Source organism: Penicillium roqueforti, assembly GCF_015533775.1.
Source record: "Penicillium roqueforti strain LCP96 04111 chromosome Unknown scaffold_02, whole genome shotgun sequence".
NCBI lineage: Eukaryota > Fungi > Ascomycota > Eurotiomycetes > Eurotiales > Aspergillaceae > Penicillium > Penicillium roqueforti.
Window position 1 is genome coordinate 1,779,577 of NW_024067566.1, and position 20,626 is coordinate 1,800,202.

Below are 20,626 nucleotides of genomic sequence, written 5' to 3' on the forward strand. Positions count from 1 at the left end.
GTCCTATATTTTGAGATCTGGCCAAAATAGGTGATTGGAAATCCCAGGACGTGACAGAATTTTGCCGACGTGCGCCTGGGTATGCTGTCTGCAGGAGACCAAGTGTCGCGGCCGGTAATTGTGTCACTGGGTCCTTCGCCAATCTCTCTGCTTTCCGAAGTGGTATTAATTTACAGAGTAGGTTGAGCCGTCTTCTCGGGTTCGGAGCCGGGGATGAGCATCTGCGAGTAGGAATCATAATTAGTATATCGTTTCAAAGACTGAGAGTCCGCCGAAGAGCGCAAAAAATGCCATTTGATGATAGTGTCGAGAAAGAGAAATATTATGGAAGATTGCCGAGATGCGAATACCCGAGGCAATGTACACGGTGTCAATAGTGCCAATGACAGCACGAATCGGGGATTCAAGATAACTGTTGCAATGCCGGAAAATCCGGAGCAAAAAAGGTGAAAAAGAAGTAAAACACATACCTCGTTAGCTCCCTTGATCATTCCCTGCTCGCGCTCCATCTGGATGTACTGCTCCTCCTCGGCGTAGGCCAAAGCGAATGGCACACCGAGCAGGAAAGCACTGGTGCTGATAATCCAGAGGGCCTTGCCGCTGAACGAAAAGGTGGCCTTGGTGAGGTTTGTGATGGAAGAGACGGTGCTGGAGACGTTGCGGCGGGCGGATGGGGGAACAATGTCTTTCAGAGCGGCGATACGCTCGTAGAGCGACTCAGCCTCGAGCTCGATATCTTCCTCGTCGGAGATCTCGGAGTCTATTTTGCATTGATGCCCATGTTAGATACGGTACTTTATGTTGATTTCAGACCAGTGTTCATTTCTGGGTTTCGATGTCGCATTGTTGAGGATTGGGATTGGGGACTGGGATGATAGGAGGAACTTCAGGGAGCAGAATATCTTCCCATCAAAGCGATTCCCCATGCAAATGACAATGGCGCGATGCGAGTTTCGTCTGATTATGGGCGTTCGGGTTTCGGTACTAACCAGTGTCTGAGTAGTCATCCTCATCATCGGAGACCAAAAGAGCATCGTGTTTGGTGGCAGTGGGCTTATCGGTGAAGTGCTCGTCTTCGACTTCAGTGAGCTTGACCATTTTGGGCGGTTTGGGTGGTTTGGATGAGAATGACGAAGGGGGTCTAGTTAAAGGTGATGGTTGAATGATGGGAGGACGCTCTGGTTTCGCTCCGACTTTTTTGCCGAAAAGCGGCGAGGAGCTTGGACCCACCGACAACGATGTCATTTGTTTTCGATCTTATGAATTACATTAGTTAGTTACTGATGTTTACATGAATAGTCTTTTGGTGGGCTTTTTAGTAGAAAGGTGAGTTGAGAAAGGCCATGATTTTAAAAGAGAGGTGTATTCTACATAGTCGAAATGCTGGCCATAGTCTATAATTACAGATTACCACATGACCCTTATATTCGACGCATCCAAGCGAGTCCTGAGGCATAGAATCATCTATTTACCGTCGGCCAAGCTTCCACCGGGCAATCCGTTCTTGGATCTCCTCCCAGGGGAAGGACCGGAGCTTATAGCCTTCCAACTCGCCCTCCTGCAGCACAACAGTAGGCTTACCAGTGCCCTTACCCTCATTGTGGACATCTCCACCAAAGACCTTGCGAGCTACACGGCGGAGGTCCTCGACGGTGAGGGCCTCGATCTGCTCACACATCTCTCGGACACTGACCTTGCGGCCGTGGACCTGCACCTGGCGTCCAAGATCCTCAAGCTCGACCATGCGAGATTCTAGGTTCATGAGCAGCGAGGAACGGAGCTGGTTCTTCGCACGGTTAACTTCCTGCGCTTGCAGCGAGCTGTAACCAGTGTCCAGAGTCAGGGATTGCAGCTCGCGGCACATGACCTCGACCATCTCCGTGATCCGAGTCGGGCTGCAGGATGCGGAAATTCCGAAGATTCCGCTATCCGTGTAGCTGTGATTGAAAGCAATACAGCTTTCGACCCAACCGTGCTGGTTCAGCACGTTGGTGTAGAGTCGCGAGTACATACCCTTTCCAGGGCCACCGGCCGAGAATGAGCCACCACCACCGAGGAGGGTCTGGAGAGTAGCAAGAGCGTAGATATCAGGCGAGGAGATGGGGAGAGCCTCGAAGGCAAGGTGGATGTGACTCAAGCGAGGGAGCATGGGGCTCGCGGGGGGAGGAATCGAAGGGAGGGCGATAAAGCCACCCGTGTAGTGAGCAGGTTGGCGGAGGTTGAGCGCGGATGGCTCAACCAGGGATGAGTGGAGAGGCTCGACTGCAGAGCTCTTAGAGGAAGAGAGATTCTTGAGGAAAGGAAGCTTTGACAAGAGCGAAGAGTGTGTTTTTTGAGAAGCAGCCGGACTGCTGATTGTCGATGAGGGCGTGAACGAAGGAACGGTCGGCACCTGGCCTTCGTGGGCGGCCGCTGGGGAATCAGACAGTGTGGTTTCGATTCCGCTGCCAGAAAGTACAGGACGCTTGGTCTTACTGATGTCACTCGGCTTCATGTCGCCAAAGTACTGCTCTGTGAGCTGAACAGCCTCTGCATGTGGCACTCCCGCAAAGGCAACCACCATCCGATCCGGGTTGAAGAAAAGCTCCCTGTACCGCTCTACCACTGCCTTGTTGATTTCGCCTAGCCGTTCTTCTGGGCACAATAGCGGATTTCCAAGAGTGTTGTTGGCATAAGCAGTCATGTGCACCAATTCTGGAAGGATGAGTTCCGGCTTCGCCCAAATCTCGCCTATCTCGTACTCCGCAGTTGCGAGCTGTTGGATAACCTCCTCTTCAGTGATGAGGGGATCTCGAATGGTCTCCGCAAGCAGGCCGAGCGTGGTAGGAACTGCCGAGTTGAAACTGGCAGACTGGTACATCAAGGATTCTCGAGATGAGGCACACTGAATGTTACCGCCTAGGGACTCCAGAATCTCAAGCATTTCATCTCCAGTGCGCGCCTTGGTAGACTTGAAGGCTAGACGGTCCATAATGTGGCTGACTCCGCGCAGACTCTCATCTTCGTAGCGAGATCCAGCATCGACGTAAACTCCGACACCAGCGAAGGGACCCGGTAATGATTCCGTGGCCACGCGGACTCCATTTGAAAGTGTGGTGATTTGTTCTAGCTCGGCGGGATCCTGCGGAGAAAGAAATAGTTCGTCAGTTACAAATGACGCTGTGTTGTAGGACCTATCGAGGCTCTCTTACCTTGACCGATTCATTGACGGTAGAGAGGCTTCTTGACACAGCGCGAGGAGCTCGTGTCAATGGCTTCGCGGACTCGATGGCCCGCAATGCTGTGCGGCGCATAGTGGTTCTGTACAAATCCAACAGCCTGATTAATTCGGGATTTCTTGGTTGCACCGAATATATCCGGTAAAGGTGTGATGTAGCTCGGACGGATTGTCGGCGAAGAATCGTAATCCTCGATCCAAAATGCTTAGCTAATCCGTTGCATGGTGGATTCTTACATATTCTGTTGACATAGCAGATCAAAGTGAATAACTAAATACTTTTATGATATTTTTGACAAGAAGCGGTGTTTTACTGATTTTTTGACATCATTCGTGACTGGCGTAGCAGGGAGTGTCTAGTCCGCTTACCCCAGGGCATGACCTGCAGGGCTCGAATATACACCAAAACACATGGACGTGGAATCTGAATGGAAATTTGCAGAACAATGAGTCGTCAAGTTTTCTATGTACTAAAGATTAAATAACTAAGGGTGTTCCGAAGCCCAGTTTCTATACCAATCTAGACATGAAGCATTCGCAACACTTGCACCAATCTTGATGTTAAGCCCACACAAAATCTGCTTAACAGCATTCTCCACCTTCTTGCCATTAGAAGTCACTGGAATATCAGGACATGCGTCAATAATACCAGGGACATGGCGCGGGCTAAGCTCCTTCCGAATTGTGGACTGAATGCGTGCCGCGAGATCCGCCGGCATACCCGACTCGTTGCCAGCAGCAAGCCGGACAAACAGAACGACGGTTTCATCGGTGTCGATACCATCTCGTCTCCGGCCAATGCAAAGAGAATCTTCCACCTCGTCGGCGAAATGCTTGAGAAGAATGTTGTAAATTTCGGCACTTCCAAATCGCACTCCGGATGGCTTGAGTACACCGTCGCTGCGGCCTAGCATGACCACACCTCCAGTTTGTGGGTTCAAGCGCACGTAGTCTCCATGGTGCCAGACTGTGGGCCCGAACAAATCGAAGTAGCTCTTCCGGTACTTCTCCAAGCCTGTTGGTCCCGGGGGCCAGAACATGACTGGTTGGGCTGGGAAGGGTGTGATGCAGACAAGATCACCAGGTTCGCCTGATGCGCTGATATCCTTGCCAGCATAGTCGAAAACCGAGATGTCCATGCCCAGAGAGCGGCATTGGATCTCTCCTTTGTAAACGGGGAGAATAGGGCAACCGGAGGCGAAGAGAGAGAGGATGTCTGTGCCACCGGTGATGGAACCAAGCATAATGTCGTCGTGGAAAGAGGAATAAACGTATTCGAATGTCGATGGTGCCAGTGGGGATCCAGTACTGAAGATGGCCCGTAGGGACTTCAACGATACTGGCCTATGGGCATGCTCGCGCGGGTTCAAAGCAGCTTGTTCGAGGAGAGAGAGGTATTTAGCGGATGTACCGAAATGAGTAATTTGAAGCTCTTCGATCAGTCGTGGCATGGCCATTTCTCCCTTTCCGCCTTCAGTGTCAAAGGGTCGGAAGGGTGAACCATCATACAGGACGATTGTTACCCCACTGGCCAAGCCCGATACCAGCCAGTGCCACATCATCCAGGTTGTCGTTGTGAAGTAGAACAAGCGATCACCTGGTCGAATGTCACAGTGAAGAAGATGCTCTTTCTTGTGTTGAAGCAATGTTCCCAGAGATCCATGAACGATGGGCTTGGGGGCGCCTGTTGTACCGGACGAGTACAAGATATAGACAGGATGATCCGGTCTCAAGCTTGCAAACTCCAATGGTGCCTGGGGGTTCTTGACCTCAGACAAGAAATCACCGTAGACCTTTGCTTTCCCATTTGCAGGTCGAAGGTCATCTAGATTTTCGTCAAGTTCCGGAGTAGTGATAAGGGACACCAGAAGCTCAAGGTCTGGCAGTTCCGAGACAATCTCCGCTACCTTCGCATGTGAGCTGTGTACCTTGCCATTGTAGAAGGAGCCATTGTCCGCAAAGAGAACCTTAGGTTGGATCTGCTTCAGGCGCTCCAATACAGCATGCACACCGGTGTCAGGTGACACACCAGTCCAGAATGCTCCGATTGAGGCTGCGGCCAGCATTGCCACGACGGTAGTAGCATGGTTGCCTACGAAGCCAGCGACACGGTCACCGGTCTTCACACCCGCTTCTTTCAAGGCGTTTGCGCACTGTCGAACTCGCTCCCGCAGCTCCTTCCACGAGATATATTCGCGAGCTACTTCAGTGGCGCCAATCACTGCTATGGAATCTTCATCTGGCGAGCTGGCGGGATACAGAAGATTCTCGGCGAAGTTCAGAGTGCTGCCTTCGAAAAATGCAGGTCTAGGGAACAGCACTTCTTTTGTATCCAGTACCTATGTTGATCGGATTAGGATCGGATAGCTCAAGTATAAATGGGAATTACTCACCTGTTCGTATGGATTGTGGGCATTGATTTTCGTATAGTGCCAGATTTCCTCCCAGAATTGAGCTGGCTCAGAGACACTCCATTTCCAGAGCGCATCGTAGTCATTCAGTGACAAGCCATACTTCTCGTTCACTTTAGTCATGAAATCATAGATCTGGGTTGTCTCCGGGGCGGAGGGTCGCCAGAGCTCTTTGGCCTCTGGCTCAACGATTTCGTCGATCTGAGACATAGCTATGAGGTTTGTTGCAGTAGTGCGCGCAATAATGCCAGGAATTGAACTTCGGAGTGTGGAGTATGTCTGTAGAAATGCCGATTGAGATTGAAATGTGCTCAATCTCTTGTCACACTAGAAATCCCAGACAATGTAGCAATTGACTTCCCAGCAGACAACGATTTGATAGGGCTTCACAGGGTCAATGGTCAAAGCTTGCAGTCAAAAGCGAGTTCACACAATGCAAATACCCCAGGGGGATGGCGGGGCGGGAATGATCGGGTACTGAGTTGCCGATCTCCTCGGCTACGGGGAAGATAATTTCTCACAAACCGCCCCGGATATGCATTGTGAATTAAATTATGCCGAAGGCCGAATCTTCAGGTCGGTCACGTTTAGAAGTGACGGCCTCAGGCTCCAAGGTTGCCATTGCCGTTTCCGATCATGATTCACGTCACCTCCATGGACATCGGGATGTAGGTGTCACGGACCTTGAAAATGGACATGATGTGACTATAAGGGTTTTTAGTCGGATATGCCGGATGAACCCCTTATTTCATAACATGATATTACAATAGATGGACAATTATACAACATCTACGGAGTAGAGATAGTATTGCTGTTCACAATCCAATATTTATGCATCATACGACTTGATTTGTCTCTGTAACTTGGGTCTTTCGGGTCCGAGACTTTTTCGAGTGGAAAAAAAACCCCCTAGTATTGCGCTGGTAATATTACATCCGCACTAGCAATTATCAGCCAATCACACGTAATTTTCGCCGTACTGCATGCGTTTTTAATTAATACCAGGAGGTCACTGCATAATGGGTGCTTAGCATGGGAAACACGGAGGTCTCGCTCTTATTTACCTTCTCAGACTCTCTCCTTCTTCTTCTTCTCCAACCCTATACTCGGTAAAGGTGCTTCATTATCTCGGTTTGTAGTGCAACGGAAATTGGTCCCTTCGTCATCCGAACGTAGGGCTCTTTGCCCCTTCGTGCTTCTTGCCCCCATTCCACGTGCATCCGATTTTTTAAGCCCTTTCGGAGTATTCGGCTCCCGCTCACGTCAAATCAACCTTGCGGTACGTCTCAATCTGTGAAGCTGATGACCGGCGAGTTTCTGAGTCGGAGTGACTTGGGAACGGAGCATGGCTCAGAGTGTCGCATCGATGCCTGGTCCAGAACAATCCACTAATTGGCTGCGGTTTCCAGATTGAACACATTGCCTGAGGTTGCCACGACTTTGAAGACCGCTGGAGTTTCCAAGAACACTTGCCCAGTCAAACACATCGATTATCAACTACTTCCGATAGTCCCTGCCTTAACTCGTCAACATCCGGACGCGCTCACCCCAAAGCGCCCCTCGATCCTGACGTGAGAAAAAAAAAGAACACCCGTGCCGAAACCTTGCGCTGTTTCCTCTTGCGATGCCTCGTCGATTTAGCAACAACTCCTCTACCGACACCTCTACCAACCCGCCGTCCTTTTCACCTTCTTCGGGAAAGGGCGGTATCTCCACTAAGGGCCCCACGGTCAAGTCCAATCGCCTTTCTCAGTTATTCTCGGCCTCGCCAAAGTCCAAGACCGAACCTGTGCAAAGTGGGCATCCTCAACCTAGCAATTCTTCTCCGCCGATAAGTTTGGCCTCACTGTCTCTACCGACGATCTCTCTATCAACAGCCACTGCGGACAATCCGAACATGGACGAGCTGCCTACAACACTCTTCCAGCCTCCAACCCCTGAGGAGGCTCGTCGGCTGGCCAAGCAACATGCCCAGTTCGGTCCCATCGGTCATCCTAGCCACCGATACTCCAGCCGACACCCCGGTGGTGTCTTCCCGGAGCCGGTGATGGACGAGCCGCCGTATTATTACCTGCTCACCACCTATATCAGTTACCTAATTCTAATCGCTTTCGGGCATGTCCGTGATTTCTTTGGCAAGCGATTCCGCGAGGAACACTACCGCCACCTCAAGCCTCGCAATGGTTATGGCGCTCTCAACAGTGATTTCGACAACTTCTATGTGCGTCGTCTGAAATTGCGTATCAACGACTGCTTTGAGCGCCCCGTGACTGGTGTTCCTGGCCGTACTATTACTTTGATCGATCGGGCTACGGATGACCACAACCAGCACTTCTTCCTGACGGGTACCACTACCGACACTTTGAATCTGAGCTCGTACAACTACCTGGGTTTCGCTCAGTCGGATGGCCCGTGTGCGGATCTTGCGGAAGAATCCATCAAGAAGTATGGCATTGCCGCACCCAGCACCCGAGCGGAGTCTGGCACGCAGGATATGCATCTCGAAGTAGAGGATTTGGTTGCCCGGTTTGTGGGCAAAGAATCGTCTATGATTTTCTCCATGGGTTTCGGCACCAACGCAACCATCTTCCCCGCCTTAGTCTCGAAGGGATGTCTCCTGATCTCCGATGAACTGAACCACGCCTCCATCCGTTTCGGTGCTCGTCTCTCCGGCGCCTCCATCGCTATGTTCAAGCACAATGATATGAAGGACCTGGAGTTGAGACTTCGCGAGGCTATCTCTCAAGGACAACCCCGCACTCACCGTCCCTGGAAGAAGATTCTGGTCGTTGTCGAGGGACTGTACTCCATGGAAGGTTCCATGTGCAACCTTCCCGGTCTTGTGCACTTGAAGCGCCGGTACAAGTTCAATCTGTTCGTCGATGAGGCCCACTCCATTGGAGCCATTGGTCCTAAGGGCCGTGGTGTTTGTGATTACTTCAGTATCGATACCTCCGAGGTGGATATCCTGATGGGCACACTTACAAAGTCATTTGGTGCCAACGGTGGCTACATTGCAGCAGACAAGGTCATGATCGACGCACTTCGTGCCACCAACTCCGGTGTCTACTTTGGAGAGTCTCCCGCGCCTGCAGTGCTTTCTCAGATCTCTTCCGCCCTGCGCATCATCAGCGGTGAGCTCGTTCCCGGTCAGGGTGAGGAGCGATTGCAGCGATTGGCTTTTAATTCGCGATACCTGCGTCTCGGGTTGAAGCGTCTTGGCTTTATAGTGTATGGCCACGACGATTCACCAATCGTTCCACTCCTTCTCTTTAACCCTGCCAAAATGCCTGCATTCTCGCACGAGATGCTCCGGCGCAAGATCTCCGTCGTTGTTGTTGGTTACCCGGCTACTCCGCTGGTCTCGTCCCGTGCTCGTTTCTGTGTCTCTGCTGCCCACACTAAGGACGATCTTGACCGTGTGTTGACTGCTTGTGACGAAATTGGCAACGTCCTTCAATTGAAGTTCTCTACTGGTATCGCGGGCGGTGCACTGCCTGCTGCCGAACAGCCGGCTCCTCCGCCCGAGCTGGAGAAGGAATGGCACCGCAAGCGCTCGGACAATATTTCACCTCCACGCTGGCGCGTCGAGGATGTCATCCGACGCGGAGTCCAGGATGTCAAGAACCCCTTGTACTAGTACTAGATTGGCTTCCTTCTCCTCCCGGTTGACATGACGCTGTCTTGAGTTCACTAGGCTTTGAGATGAGTCTTCGGTCGGGGTCTTTTTCCACAAGCACGGGTTGTTGCTGGTCACACCGTGCCGGAGTCTTAATCCCATGTGTCCCCTTGCTCTTTGTTCTGAGTTTATATGATTTTTGTGACTTTCGCTGGACTTGGATCCTAAGGCACATAAAGCGAGTGAATCTCCTCGGACTAGAAAGAAAAGAGGGACTCGGGGGGAAACGAAAAGATGAGTTATTCGACAGCAACGAATGAATATGCCCCGTCTCCTATGATCCTTCTTACTCTTGCTTCTTCATGTTTGCATCCATACAGAATTTCATGTTACTTTCTTTGTCGCTGTTATCCTTCTCAAGATATTGCCTAATAATGTTCCACTATTGCCTAATATTGTTCCATTCAATGCTTCACAGGGAGAAGATAGCTAAAGAAGAGGATCTTAAAGACTAGAAAGACCGCTGAAAAGACTACTAAAGAGTACCATCTTCTTATATGTACCTTTCATATGTGAATCCTAACGAAAAGTACATCTTGCGTTCGAACTATGTTCAAAGGTACTAAGCCTATTCCAAAACGTCAATCCGGGGAAGGCCCATTCATATACTTCCACCACTTCCTTCTTCACTTCTTTTCCTTTAACCATCTTATCTCTCTATTTCCTAGTACTCACTTCGATTTATTGAAAACAAAATGTCTTCTCTGACCAATCCAAGCCTCGCCAAGTCCTTACGCCAATACATGCAGTCAACCTTCCGCATTGGCCATGGAACTGTCTCCCCTCGCAGTCTATACGGCATTCAAGTTCCTGAGTTGAAAGTTGCCTTGAATGAAGCCTACCACTATAAAATCGGTGCAAACGAATTTGACCCTGACGTCGTCTTTCCCGAGGTTCTCACCCTCAGCAACCAACTCTCTACCATCCTACAACAACTCACACCCGCCCAAGAGACCAAGTTCGAAAACCATATCCTACATTGCCTTGCTAGTATGGTATACGGATCCAACATGATCGAGCGCGCCGGGGGCGATTCCGACAGCACATTTGGCGCTGTGTACGGCAATCTTCCTCGGAAAGGCAGTGGAAGGACCAGAAGAGATCGAAGAAACGAAGGAAGAGTTCCAGCTACCGTACCACAAACTGCTAGGAGACATCTCCCCGGCCTTGCGCAGTTACCGTGAAATTGCGCAACACGCCAGGGCTGCCTCCTACATCATCGTTCAACTCTGCATACACGACCAAGGTCTCAGCGAAGAGATCATTCTCCAGGCTCATAGATTCTTGACGTACAAAGTTGACGCTGAAACCACTCCCTGGGAGGAATACAGTGGTGTCTATCGTACGGATGAAGTCTCCGCCGGCCTACGTCCATTCCCGCACCACAGCATCGTGCCATTCAAAATGAAGGGAATGGTCCGCGACCTCCATTCTGATGTTAAAGAAGCTATTGCTAAAGGAACACTCGACCCTGTCAGCATAGCCTCGAAATACACCCACGTCTTCGTTAATATCCATCCTTTCATCGACGGAAATGGATGTATGTGTCGTTTGATCTTGAACTCTATGCTCCTCAAGCTTGGCAGCTTTCTTGCGTGCATCGGTGGGACAGAAGAGGAACGCATTGTTTACATGGAAATCGCCAGTAACGGAGGTGCACTTGAAGATCTGTATGGAGATCTTGATGAAGATGAGAAACCCGTAATGTATAAGGAGCTAGGGAGTCTTGTTCTGGAGTATGTCAAAGAGAGTATGCAAAATCTGGTTACTACAGTGCTTTCGTGAAGTGTCTTAAGTCTGATTTTCGGTGTTAATATTTTTGTATTTCTATGGAGGTTTTCCTGGGCATCGATGGATGGAGTGTATGAATACCCCTTGTTGCTAGTCAAATGCCACTATTTGTAAACCTGTTTTTGTATTCAAAGTCTGGATCACTAACTAAGTACTCAGTTCTGAATCTCTTGTATAATCACCCTTCTGGTATCCTCATCTGCAGACTGCATGACTGTTTGACCCCTACAATCCTCGATATCCACACTCGCACCTTTATGAACTAGATACCGAATAACATCACCTTTCTTAAGAGCCACGGCCGTGTGTAAAGGAGTTTCCCTCATAAAAGGAAACATATTCCTCGAATATTGATGGTCTTCATACATAAGGGCATTAAAAGGAGCACCCCGATCAACGAGCATTTCGACGACTTTAAGGCTGTCAGACTCTCGATAGATCGCATTACGCACAAGCTGGCCTATTCTAACATCACCACCACGACGTAGGAGAAGATCAATAGTTGACAAAGCGGCGTATCTGGCAGCATAGGAGAGCGGGGTATTATCGATGTCACAGCGCGTATTAGGATCTGCGCCATGGTCGAGCAGCCATGTTGTCATCTCCGGGTCCTCGAGCGCATTGCTAGAACGAGATAATTGTTATTCGGCTGTAAGCTTTTAAAAGAGAATAGGTTGTCTCACGCAAGAATAGGCGGGTCCGTTCTACTCATTGACGTGTTGATATCCCAGCCGTTATTGAAGAAGCTGGTCAAGATAGTCTTCGCTCTCGCCTTGACGGCTTCGAGTACGTAGATTGGCGACACGGGCATTTTGTGTTGGAGTAGCTCGTTCACGAGATACACTTTGTTTGACCTGATGGCATCAATCATGACCTCGTAGAAATGACGGATATCGCAATCATCACGGATGGTGCGATCAAGGAATTCTCGTAACTGCTGCTCGCTAAGTCTTGGTAGCTGCTGCACTAACAAGAGCCTTTTTGCTAGGATCGGGGGAGGAGTTTGAACTCGGCTTGTGTAACCCTGTTCAAGGGTGTGATGAACAGACATGGTTGAATACTTGAGGTGTAGAGAAACATAACAGAAGGAAAGCAAAGCAAAGGTACTGCAAAGAATGATACAGGAAGGTCAATATCCCGTGACTATTGTAGTATCACCATGGTAAAAAAAAAAGCCTGATCAGCCCTGATTAATACATGTAAGTTCCATAACTCCCGTGCAAACAGAAAAACAAAATCAGTATTCGTCAGTATCGAGAGGTGGAAAGAGAGCTCCAAGAGAGATATCTGATGGTCTCTTAACTAAATTATATACGCACAAATCCTTCCTGTTTTGGCTTAAATGTCCTAAGCTAGGCCTATCCAGAACCTATGTATAACTTTAGATATAGACACTAACCACTGATAGAACTGGAAACAAGTGTTCAGTCCGGTCAATGCAAATGGTATTTCTATCATGCTGAGCTTTTACGCTTTTATATCAGGCGCCCGGGTCAGGCCAGAATCAAAACAAAAGAAAAAAGCAAGTCGGGATCGTTCCACAAGATGGGAGAGATCCTTCTGAATCTCCAAAACAGTAGGCTGTGAAGTGCCCAAAAAAAGAAACAGGGAGAAGAAGACAAAGTACGACAAAAATAGAGGCGCAAGGAAACGCCTGTCAGCAAAAACAGAGGGATATCATTAAGATTCAAAGAATCCAGAATGTAGCAAAACAACAATTTGAAAAGATAAATTGGATGGGGAAGAAGAAAACAGAAAAAGCAAAACCGTAGGACTCGTATACTCGATAAGTCATCAAGGAGGAAGCCATTCCCTCCACCAAATATGTAGAATATTTCTCGTCGGCAGCCATTCACTCGTCTTTCAGACTTCCGACCAAATTGCGCAGCACGTCCATGATAACAGCTTCGTCTTTTGGCTCGCCGCCTGGGAATGAGCTCTCTGGCGCATCGCCCAACACGCGTGCGCGCGCACTCCGGAGAACTTCCCGGATGTAGTTTTTGTCCTCGTAGTCTTCCATGAGAACAGCTTCAAAGTCATCGATTGCCTTATTCGCTCGGTCAATGAATGAGGATGACTCTGGTGGCCCTGGTGTTTGCTGAGCAGGGTGTTGCTGTTGATGGTGAGGATGGGCCGGGAGGCCTGGAGGTGGATGATGCTGGTGTTGGTGTTGGTGTTGGTGTTGATGCTGATGCTGGTGCTGCGGCTGGTGCTGGTGGTGAGGCAGCGGATGTTGCTGCTGAGGAGGATGCGACATGGGCTGTGACTGGGGTGGAACCGGTTGTTGATGCGGGTGCGGATGCTGATGGTGTTGGAACTGCACCCCGCCAGATGGAGGGTAGGCCCGAGGCTGCGGGTTATTGTGAGGGGGTTGAGAGGATGGCGGCTTTTGTTGTGAATAAGGGGAATGATGCTGAGGTGGTCCATGAGGAGGCCGTGGGGTTTGCAACTGTTGCTGCTGGCCGCCTTGCGGAGCGGGGGCGGATGCGTAGGGCGAAGTGTAGGTTGAAGGGATGGTCGCTGCGAATGCAGCTGGGAGGTTGTTACGGAGCTGACTGGGGATGGGGAAGGATGCAGCTGGATTGATAGCTGGTGCTGGTGCCGGTACCGGTGCCGCCGATACTGGTGCTGGTGCCTGCGTAGGTGCGGGTGTCGGTGCGGGTGCGGGTGCGGGTGCGGAAACGGGTATAGGAGCCGGAGTAGGTGTTGGTGCTGGTGGTGGAATAGGAGCAGAGACAGGGGCAGGTGTAGGCGCCGGTGGGGGTGCTTGTGCCGGTACCGGTGCCGGTGCAGCAGCCTGGGGCGGGGGCGGAGCAGGAGCAGTAGCTTGAACCGGCGCAGCAGGAGGAGCGGTTGGTTTAGGAGCAGGGGCCTTCAATGCAGGTGGGTAGGGACTAGACCGTGGTGGAGGTCCTCCTACATTCACAGATGCCGGGAAAGGAGCAGGCGGTATGGAAGGGAATTGGAAATGCTGTGGCGGATTTGGCACCGGTGGTGGGCCCTGTGGTGCATAAGAGTAGGACGCCTGAGGCATGTACTGCTGCGGAGTAGGCGCAGGAGGATGGGACACCTGAGGCGGCGGCGAAGGGCGTCGTTTCTTTTCCTTTTCAACTGACGCGCCTGGAATAAGCTGCCATGACCAGCCCTTGCCATCGCGCTCTGCGTGCATGAACAAATGACCGTTGCCGTTCAGATTGTGCCGTACGCTGGATGTCCAACCCTCAGTCTCACACTTGAAGCGGAAGTACGGATACTTCAGTTTCAGCGCACGGTAGATCTGCTTCAAGGTCATTGGCGTGCCGGCTTCCGTCAGAGCATCAAATATGAGAACGGCGTAATTGTATGGGGGCTTTGCCAGATCCTCAGTATTGTAAGCAGACTCTGGAGGATAATTGGGAGATGGTGACCGTGATGGTTTGCGCTTTTTGACCGGTGGGGGTTTGACATATTCTTGCGCAGGCTCTACAGACACCTTGCCTTCCGTTGAGGGAAGAGGAGACTCCATTGGTGTACCATCCGGCTTCTTTCTCTTGGTGTACTTCCGCTTCTCGGATGGTTTTGGTGACTCGGGAACGACAGATTCTTTGGCAACTGTCTTCCCAGCCTTGGGCACTTTAGGTGGAGGTGGTGTGATACCTCCGTTGGCCTCACGCTTGGCAGCATTTTTCTGCTCCCGGGCAAGCTCAGCTCGCTCGCGCTTGGACATAATCCCATCTTTAGGAGGGCGTCCTGGTCCCCGCCGGCGTGTCGGCTGTGAATCGTTATCCCCATTTTCGATAGAATCCATCGCTTGGGACGATTTGGAATCCCTGGTCTTCAGGACGATCTTCTTTGAAGGTTCTCTGCTCTCGCCGCTATCGCTTCCAAGTCTGTCAGACTCATCGTCTTCGTCATCCACTTCAATCGAAGCCCGAGCATCTTGCTCTTCCTCCTCTTCTTCCTTTTCTGCCAATTTTTCTTCCATCCGGTCCGCTCCAGTTTCGCCAATTGGGACGTCTGGTAGCAAAAATCGGATGCGCACGCCTCCAATTTGGATGTAATCACCGCTGTGTAACGGGCGAACTTGCCCCGGCGATAGCCAATCAGCCCCAATGAATGCTCCGTTACGTCCCATTACTTCCATTTCGAACAAATTCCGATCAAAGTTGTATGAGATCCGGACATGCCTCCGAGAAATCCCTCGATGGCCTGCGGCACTGCCGTCAACGGTCGTTGGGGGGTGAATTGGGATAGTGGGACAAGAATCAGGGGATGGGAGCAAAGCCAGCGCATCAACGGGCTTTGCGTCTCCGTTTCCATCTTGCAAAGACTGCATTGCGAGCGCATTGTAGTCGGTTGTCGATTGTAGTTGAGCCGGGTTTGCATGTAATGGTATAACAGCTTCGTCAAAAGAGGATCTTGAGGATCGTCGGCTCATGTTCATATTGTTCGGGAGATGCGGAGGTACATCTGGATCAAAGCCCATGATACCTCCCCGATCACTGACGACACTGCCCATCATAGCAGCGCTTTCCTCTCGCTTCATACGGTTCGGGGTGTGTGATGTATTTCCTCCACTTGAACTCTTTGCCCGAGTGCTTCGTACGGCCTGCCGGTACTGGAACTCTCGGTGGTGCGCAGCGCGGGCAGCGCGCACGTCTCGTCCTAGGATAAATGAGTAGGTATTGACGTAAAAATGCCCATCATCGAACTCCAATTTGGCAAATGCTTGGATCTTAGGTTCCGATCCAGCGATTGAGGCCGCCATATCTTGATATCCCAGGGCTGACAGGTCGGCATTTTGCGAAAGAAAGGCAGCTGTGAGCATCTCATTTTGGTGGAGGGCTTCAAACGCATTTTTGGGGGCCGCGGAAAAATCCAAGGGTGGAAGGAGCGAGGGCTGCTCTGGGTTCAATTTCGGGTTCATGGGGTCTGACAAGGTCTCCATGGCATCGGTTGAGTTGAATTCTGTATGGTTCATATCCTGGTGCGCGGAATTTCCCTGCTCATCACCTAAAGCTTTTCCATTCAGCAAGTCCTGAATCTCACGGGATATCGAGGTTGTGTCTCGGTGCAAGCTCGGGTCGATGGGCGTGGGGTTCTGGGCAGCCATGTCGAATGGCTGGGAGATTGAGTCGTCCATCTTGATATCTATGTGAGTATCCTGGTGCTCCTCCTGTTTTGCAGGTTGTACCATGGTAGTGGAGTTTGCGGCTGATTGGTTGCCGAGGAGCTGTGCGAGGAGCGCACTTGCGGCGCTTTGCGTATTTACATCTTGTTGATGTTGCGCAGCTGAAAAGTCGTGGCTGTCCGAGCATTCGGTTTTTATTGCGACGTCCGGGGCGGGCATTCCGTTGGGAGTTGACGGGGCAGAATTATTCTGCATGGCGCGGATTGCGGAGTCGTCTCGAGGATTGGAAGGGGGTGTGGTGTCTGGTGAGCAGCCATAGTCGTATAGGGGGCTATCGGGGCCTGGGTCAGGCGGTCGATGGCCCACGGCTGGCGCAGTCATGGTCTGCGACGACATGACAGGCTGTTGCTGAGGAAGGGAGAGGAATGAAGTTCCTATAAGAAGGGAAGTTCTCAACTTGGAACCGGGCGGTGAGCGATGGCCGAGTTGGTGGCTGCAGATAGCCGTAGTCACCGCAGAGCCATGTTTTTTTTTTTCCTTTTTTCCTTATTTTTCTTCGGCTCTCGAAATGGCGATTTGACTTGCAGAATCACCAACAAGTATGAATCTGGAAAGGTTTACGGTTGGAGGGATGGAGAGAAAAAGCGCCGATGATCCTCTTCCGGGACAAATTTTCATTCCCGCCCCGCCTAAATCCATATTCTCTCCGAATTGATCCACCTATATGGATTGCCCGCAGGTGGTTCTCACCGATTTTGTTGATCAAAAGAGCCTAGAACTATATAATGAATGTGGCAATTTATGATCCTATGCAATTGACCTCATTATACTCCTATAATCTCACATTTCCTCGGTCTTTTCTCTAGGGTGGAGTTGACCCCTCTAGTATGGCTTGCCTCCACGTTGAGATGAGGGGAAACCGTGCTAGTCGTAATAGGTACTTTAGGCAAATGCAATTTCTATCTTGTATCAAGTCCGTATATGCAAGGGTATACGATGTATAGTACTACACATTCTGGGGAAGCGGAGTATTACTTGACACGGGGTTAGGTGTCTGCGACAAACTTGGCAAAAAATGACAGAAAACTCAGTGTTTCTTCTGCTTCGCTCTTTTGCTGAGGCGTGCTTGGCGAATCTAAACGAGGAGTAGCATAAGGACCGGCCTGGCTGAGGCTGAGAGAGTTGGCAGAAACCTCAGCCGCTGAATGGTTGTCACGACTCTCATTGTGTCCCTCTGATATGACGCCAACCAAATTTTGATGGGTTGAAAGCGCATGTGAGATCCTGTGATTCAATCGTATCATATGCTCACAGGTAGAACCCGATTATAAAATCGGCACCGACATCCATGCTCCGTAGGGCTTGGCTGTTGATTTCTCCCGTCAGAGGACACGGCGAATCGATAGTGCTTGCGAGATTGTCAGGGTGCGAGAGTCGAATAAGTGGAAGTCTAAATCGATGGTTAACTAAGGGCTCTATATAAAACTAGCCGCAAAGAATAACTTAACTACAAGAAACATCACATGAAGATTCATCCACCACTGCCCCGTAGGTTTGAAGTTACGTTTGGAGTGACATGAGACGACAGAGCATCGGGCTCGTCAAAGCGAGCGACGTTCAGAAGAATATGTGTTTTGATAATCTCTTGTCGATCTATGTTGTAGTTGGTCTAGGACAATCATGAGTTAGGGCCGGAGGGTGGGATAAAAATAGAATGTGACGTCACCTTTCTGACAACACCCTACCTCTCCTTCTTCCACTTTTGAATGCTGGAAACCGTTGCAGCATGACAGTATTTTGCCCCTGAATAATTGGTGGGTTCGCTATAGAAAGAGTGTCTAGAATTAAGGTTAGCCGCAGACCTTGCCAAGAATAGCCGCAGCCTAAGGGGATCATTATTGGCTCAGATCCAAGACCCAAAATGATACGTAATCACTTAGCTTCTCTAGTTAACTATTAACTAACTAGTTAACTAACTAGCTTTTCTATTCTATAATCCTCTCCGACATCCAATCTGATATTATCGGTAGATAGAGGTCTATAGATACAAATTTTCCTAACTAGCCTATCCCGACTCCTGGACTTTTAAAACTCTTTGTAATTGGAGTTTTATACTAGATTATATAAAAGACTCCCGTCTTAACAGTTAGCTTACAATCACTTCACTAGCTTTACGTCGAAGCAGGAGTGAGTGTTACCTGCCAGATCTTTGTAGCAAAAGAGTGCATTGGAACGAGATTATTAAGTACAAGAAGAGACAGGAAAGAGAAGAGAGGGGAAACTCGGGGTATACAAAATCCTACCCATCTGGGAAGGAACGACCTGAGATAGTAATCTAACCCCCGGGCAAAGGTGTTTTAGTCCCTAAATGCTGGTTTTTCATCGTTAACCTGGTCATTAAGTATCCGGTCGTCCTCGTAGCTTCAATCTATTCCTGATCCGGTTTTTCTGAAACCCAAGAATGATCCTCTAGGTTTACAATTGGAAGTTATGTTACGATCCAACGTTTGCTTTGCTTTGCTTGTTTGCTTGTTTTCTAGATAGTTGAGCGAGATGATTCGAACCTTGCATTGTTTACAAAGCGGTCAGGACACAGCTATAAGAACTAGCTGTCTCCCACTTTGCAACTTGCTTCCTTCCTCTCTCTCCCTATCTTAGTTATTCTGAATTCAATGCACTCTTCTATCTTGCAAGACCTGGCACGTCACAAGTTCCATGGTTAGGAAATTGATGTTAAGTGTGGGAAAATGTATCAAGTGACCTCGCTTTGACATAGTTAATGAGAATAATTCTCTCCCACTATGGAGGTTCTGCCGGACCTTGTCCTCCGGATCCCGCCCGTCTTGGCTCACATATGACACATAAGAGCCTCACCCTCTAGTTACTTTAGGCTTCGATCCACCTTCCAATCGACTCTCCCACCCTCCCACCCACAGCACCCCAGCGCAGCTCGAATGACATCCTCGTTGCCCGGATTCCGCAAGGGCTTCGACCCTAGAACTATTATCACCCTTGATAAACCCCCCTCTTCCCGGTGGGAAATTCTTGAGAAGCTGAATGAGTATGACGATCAGGTATGACCCCTCTCATCCCATTACAGGGTCCTCGGGAATCTGAACGAGCATAATTGGTAGGTCACTGTGGAGGAAAATAAGGCATATGGCCTCCGTTCTTTCGCCGAAGCTAAATTTTTATGTTGTGATCCTCAACGCCGTGCAACGAAAACCTTTATGCGAGTCTACATTCAAGTTCCCCATCGAACAACTGAGATGGATGATGCGGACACCAGAGGCCAGCAAGCCATGTCATAGATCCCGCATGAATTAGCTTCCCTGCTCGATCTAACTGAAAAGGACTCAAATATCACACCAAAGCTCCTCGGATACAAGACCGGTACTCAGGATCGCTCAGGGCTAGTTCCGGATGGGTTCATCATATGGCTTGCTTGGGAAATTGTTCCTGGGCTACGCCTTGGCGATAGTGATGGCGATGGTCCATTCTGGGGTCTTGAAAGCTCTGAAAGAAAGCAAATCCGTGAATCCCTTCTTAAGGCTCTTGCGTAAGTTCGATATTCCTTCTCTGTATATCACTGAATCTAATTATTATTAATGTTTTAGCAAGCTGAAGGAGTATGGGTGGTGCCCGAGCGTGGATAGGGCAAAAGGTCTAGTTTGGCACCGAGAGACTCAAACACTGTATGCGAACCACGTTATCTTAGCTTACTTATTTACTGATTGAATATAGCTACTTCATCGGTGGCTTCTGCGAGACCATGAAGGATAAGCCCATGCGTGTCGCCTGCCCAACGGTTCGCGACTTTTGAACTTGCTTTACCGGATGATCCAGTCAGCTGGGAAATGGAAGACTGGGATAAGGATACTTCACGCAGGAAATGGTAGCTAACGAGGAAGTAAATGTTCCGCTCAGCCTCACATTGATCTTTGCTTCTGAGCCCAGGGAAGAGAGGGTCGGTGCGGCAGTCGCGCGACGGAGGGTGAGAATCACCCGCTCTCACCTGGCTTCTCACTCACCCAGTCTCACCCGGACGGCAGCAACCCGACCTTCTGCCGCAGATAAACCACACACCGGTGAGTAAGTAGTTGGGTGGGAGTGCCTCGCTAGCTATGTTGTACAGACCATGACTAGGACGGACTTTGATTCGAGCCTCTTTCTCCAATGTCCGAGAAGCTGATCAATGAAATCCTCGAATGCAACCACGAGTTGTATACACAGCCCATATGCTGTAACTGTCGGCCATAATATCTGAGTCACTGCTAGCAGCCCCAACAGCAGCTTTGTTTGTAGGCACACCCGCTTTTGATCATGGAAGGAGTGTATTTGATTTCAGTGAGGTCAAAATCAGAATGAGATAGTTCCCATTGGCGCAACCAGGGTTGACAAAGCTAATATTCACGTCC

The 20,626-nt window shown here is 50.0% G+C and overlaps 8 protein-coding genes across 8 annotated transcripts; 3 read left to right on the plus strand and 5 right to left on the minus strand.

Moving 5' to 3' along the window:
• Positions 1 to 170: 170 nt before the first annotated feature.
• On the minus strand, positions 171 to 1,098 carry LCP9604111_2150 (mitochondrial import receptor subunit TOM22; the record flags this gene model as incomplete). Its single annotated transcript, XM_039069596.1, has 3 exons — positions 171 to 221; positions 471 to 760; positions 990 to 1,098. 3 exons carry the CDS (start codon positions 1,096 to 1,098, stop codon positions 171 to 173), a joined length of 450 nt encoding a protein of 149 aa, XP_038932277.1.
• Positions 1,099 to 1,468: 370 nt separating this feature from the next.
• LCP9604111_2151 (mitochondrial-processing protease subunit alpha) lies at positions 1,469 to 3,293 on the minus strand (the record flags this gene model as incomplete). Its single annotated transcript, XM_039069597.1, has 2 exons — positions 1,469 to 3,121; positions 3,192 to 3,293. 2 exons carry the CDS (start codon positions 3,291 to 3,293, stop codon positions 1,469 to 1,471), a joined length of 1,755 nt encoding a protein of 584 aa, XP_038932278.1.
• Positions 3,294 to 3,702: 409 nt separating this feature from the next.
• On the minus strand, positions 3,703 to 5,838 carry LCP9604111_2152 (acetoacetate--CoA ligase family protein; the record flags this gene model as incomplete). Its single annotated transcript, XM_039069598.1, has 2 exons — positions 3,703 to 5,556; positions 5,611 to 5,838. 2 exons carry the CDS (start codon positions 5,836 to 5,838, stop codon positions 3,703 to 3,705), a joined length of 2,082 nt encoding a protein of 693 aa, XP_038932279.1.
• A 1,414-nt stretch (positions 5,839 to 7,252) lies between these two features.
• On the plus strand, positions 7,253 to 9,268 carry lcb2 (putative serine palmitoyltransferase 2; the record flags this gene model as incomplete). The annotated part of the gene is made up of 1 exon (XM_039069599.1): positions 7,253 to 9,268. The coding sequence occupies one exon, from the start codon at positions 7,253 to 7,255 to the stop codon at positions 9,266 to 9,268; it is 2,016 nt and encodes a 671-aa protein (XP_038932280.1).
• Positions 9,269 to 10,002: 734 nt separating this feature from the next.
• On the plus strand, positions 10,003 to 11,092 carry LCP9604111_2154 (uncharacterized protein; the record flags this gene model as incomplete). Its single annotated transcript, XM_039069600.1, has 2 exons — positions 10,003 to 10,297; positions 10,350 to 11,092. 2 exons carry the CDS (start codon positions 10,003 to 10,005, stop codon positions 11,090 to 11,092), a joined length of 1,038 nt encoding a protein of 345 aa, XP_038932281.1.
• A 161-nt stretch (positions 11,093 to 11,253) lies between these two features.
• LCP9604111_2155 (ankyrin repeat domain-containing protein) lies at positions 11,254 to 12,149 on the minus strand (the record flags this gene model as incomplete). The annotated part of the gene is made up of 2 exons (XM_039069601.1): positions 11,254 to 11,722; positions 11,782 to 12,149. 2 exons carry the CDS (start codon positions 12,147 to 12,149, stop codon positions 11,254 to 11,256), a joined length of 837 nt encoding a protein of 278 aa, XP_038932282.1.
• An 801-nt stretch (positions 12,150 to 12,950) lies between these two features.
• Positions 12,951 to 16,604, minus strand: LCP9604111_2156 (forkhead domain protein; the record flags this gene model as incomplete). The annotated part of the gene is made up of 1 exon (XM_039069602.1): positions 12,951 to 16,604. The coding sequence occupies one exon, from the start codon at positions 16,602 to 16,604 to the stop codon at positions 12,951 to 12,953; it is 3,654 nt and encodes a 1,217-aa protein (XP_038932283.1).
• A 2,558-nt stretch (positions 16,605 to 19,162) lies between these two features.
• Positions 19,163 to 20,031, plus strand: LCP9604111_2157 (uncharacterized protein; the record flags this gene model as incomplete). The annotated part of the gene is made up of 5 exons (XM_039069603.1): positions 19,163 to 19,282; positions 19,343 to 19,456; positions 19,520 to 19,767; positions 19,826 to 19,903; positions 19,953 to 20,031. 5 exons carry the CDS (start codon positions 19,163 to 19,165, stop codon positions 20,029 to 20,031), a joined length of 639 nt encoding a protein of 212 aa, XP_038932284.1.
• Positions 20,032 to 20,626: the final 595 nt, after the last annotated feature.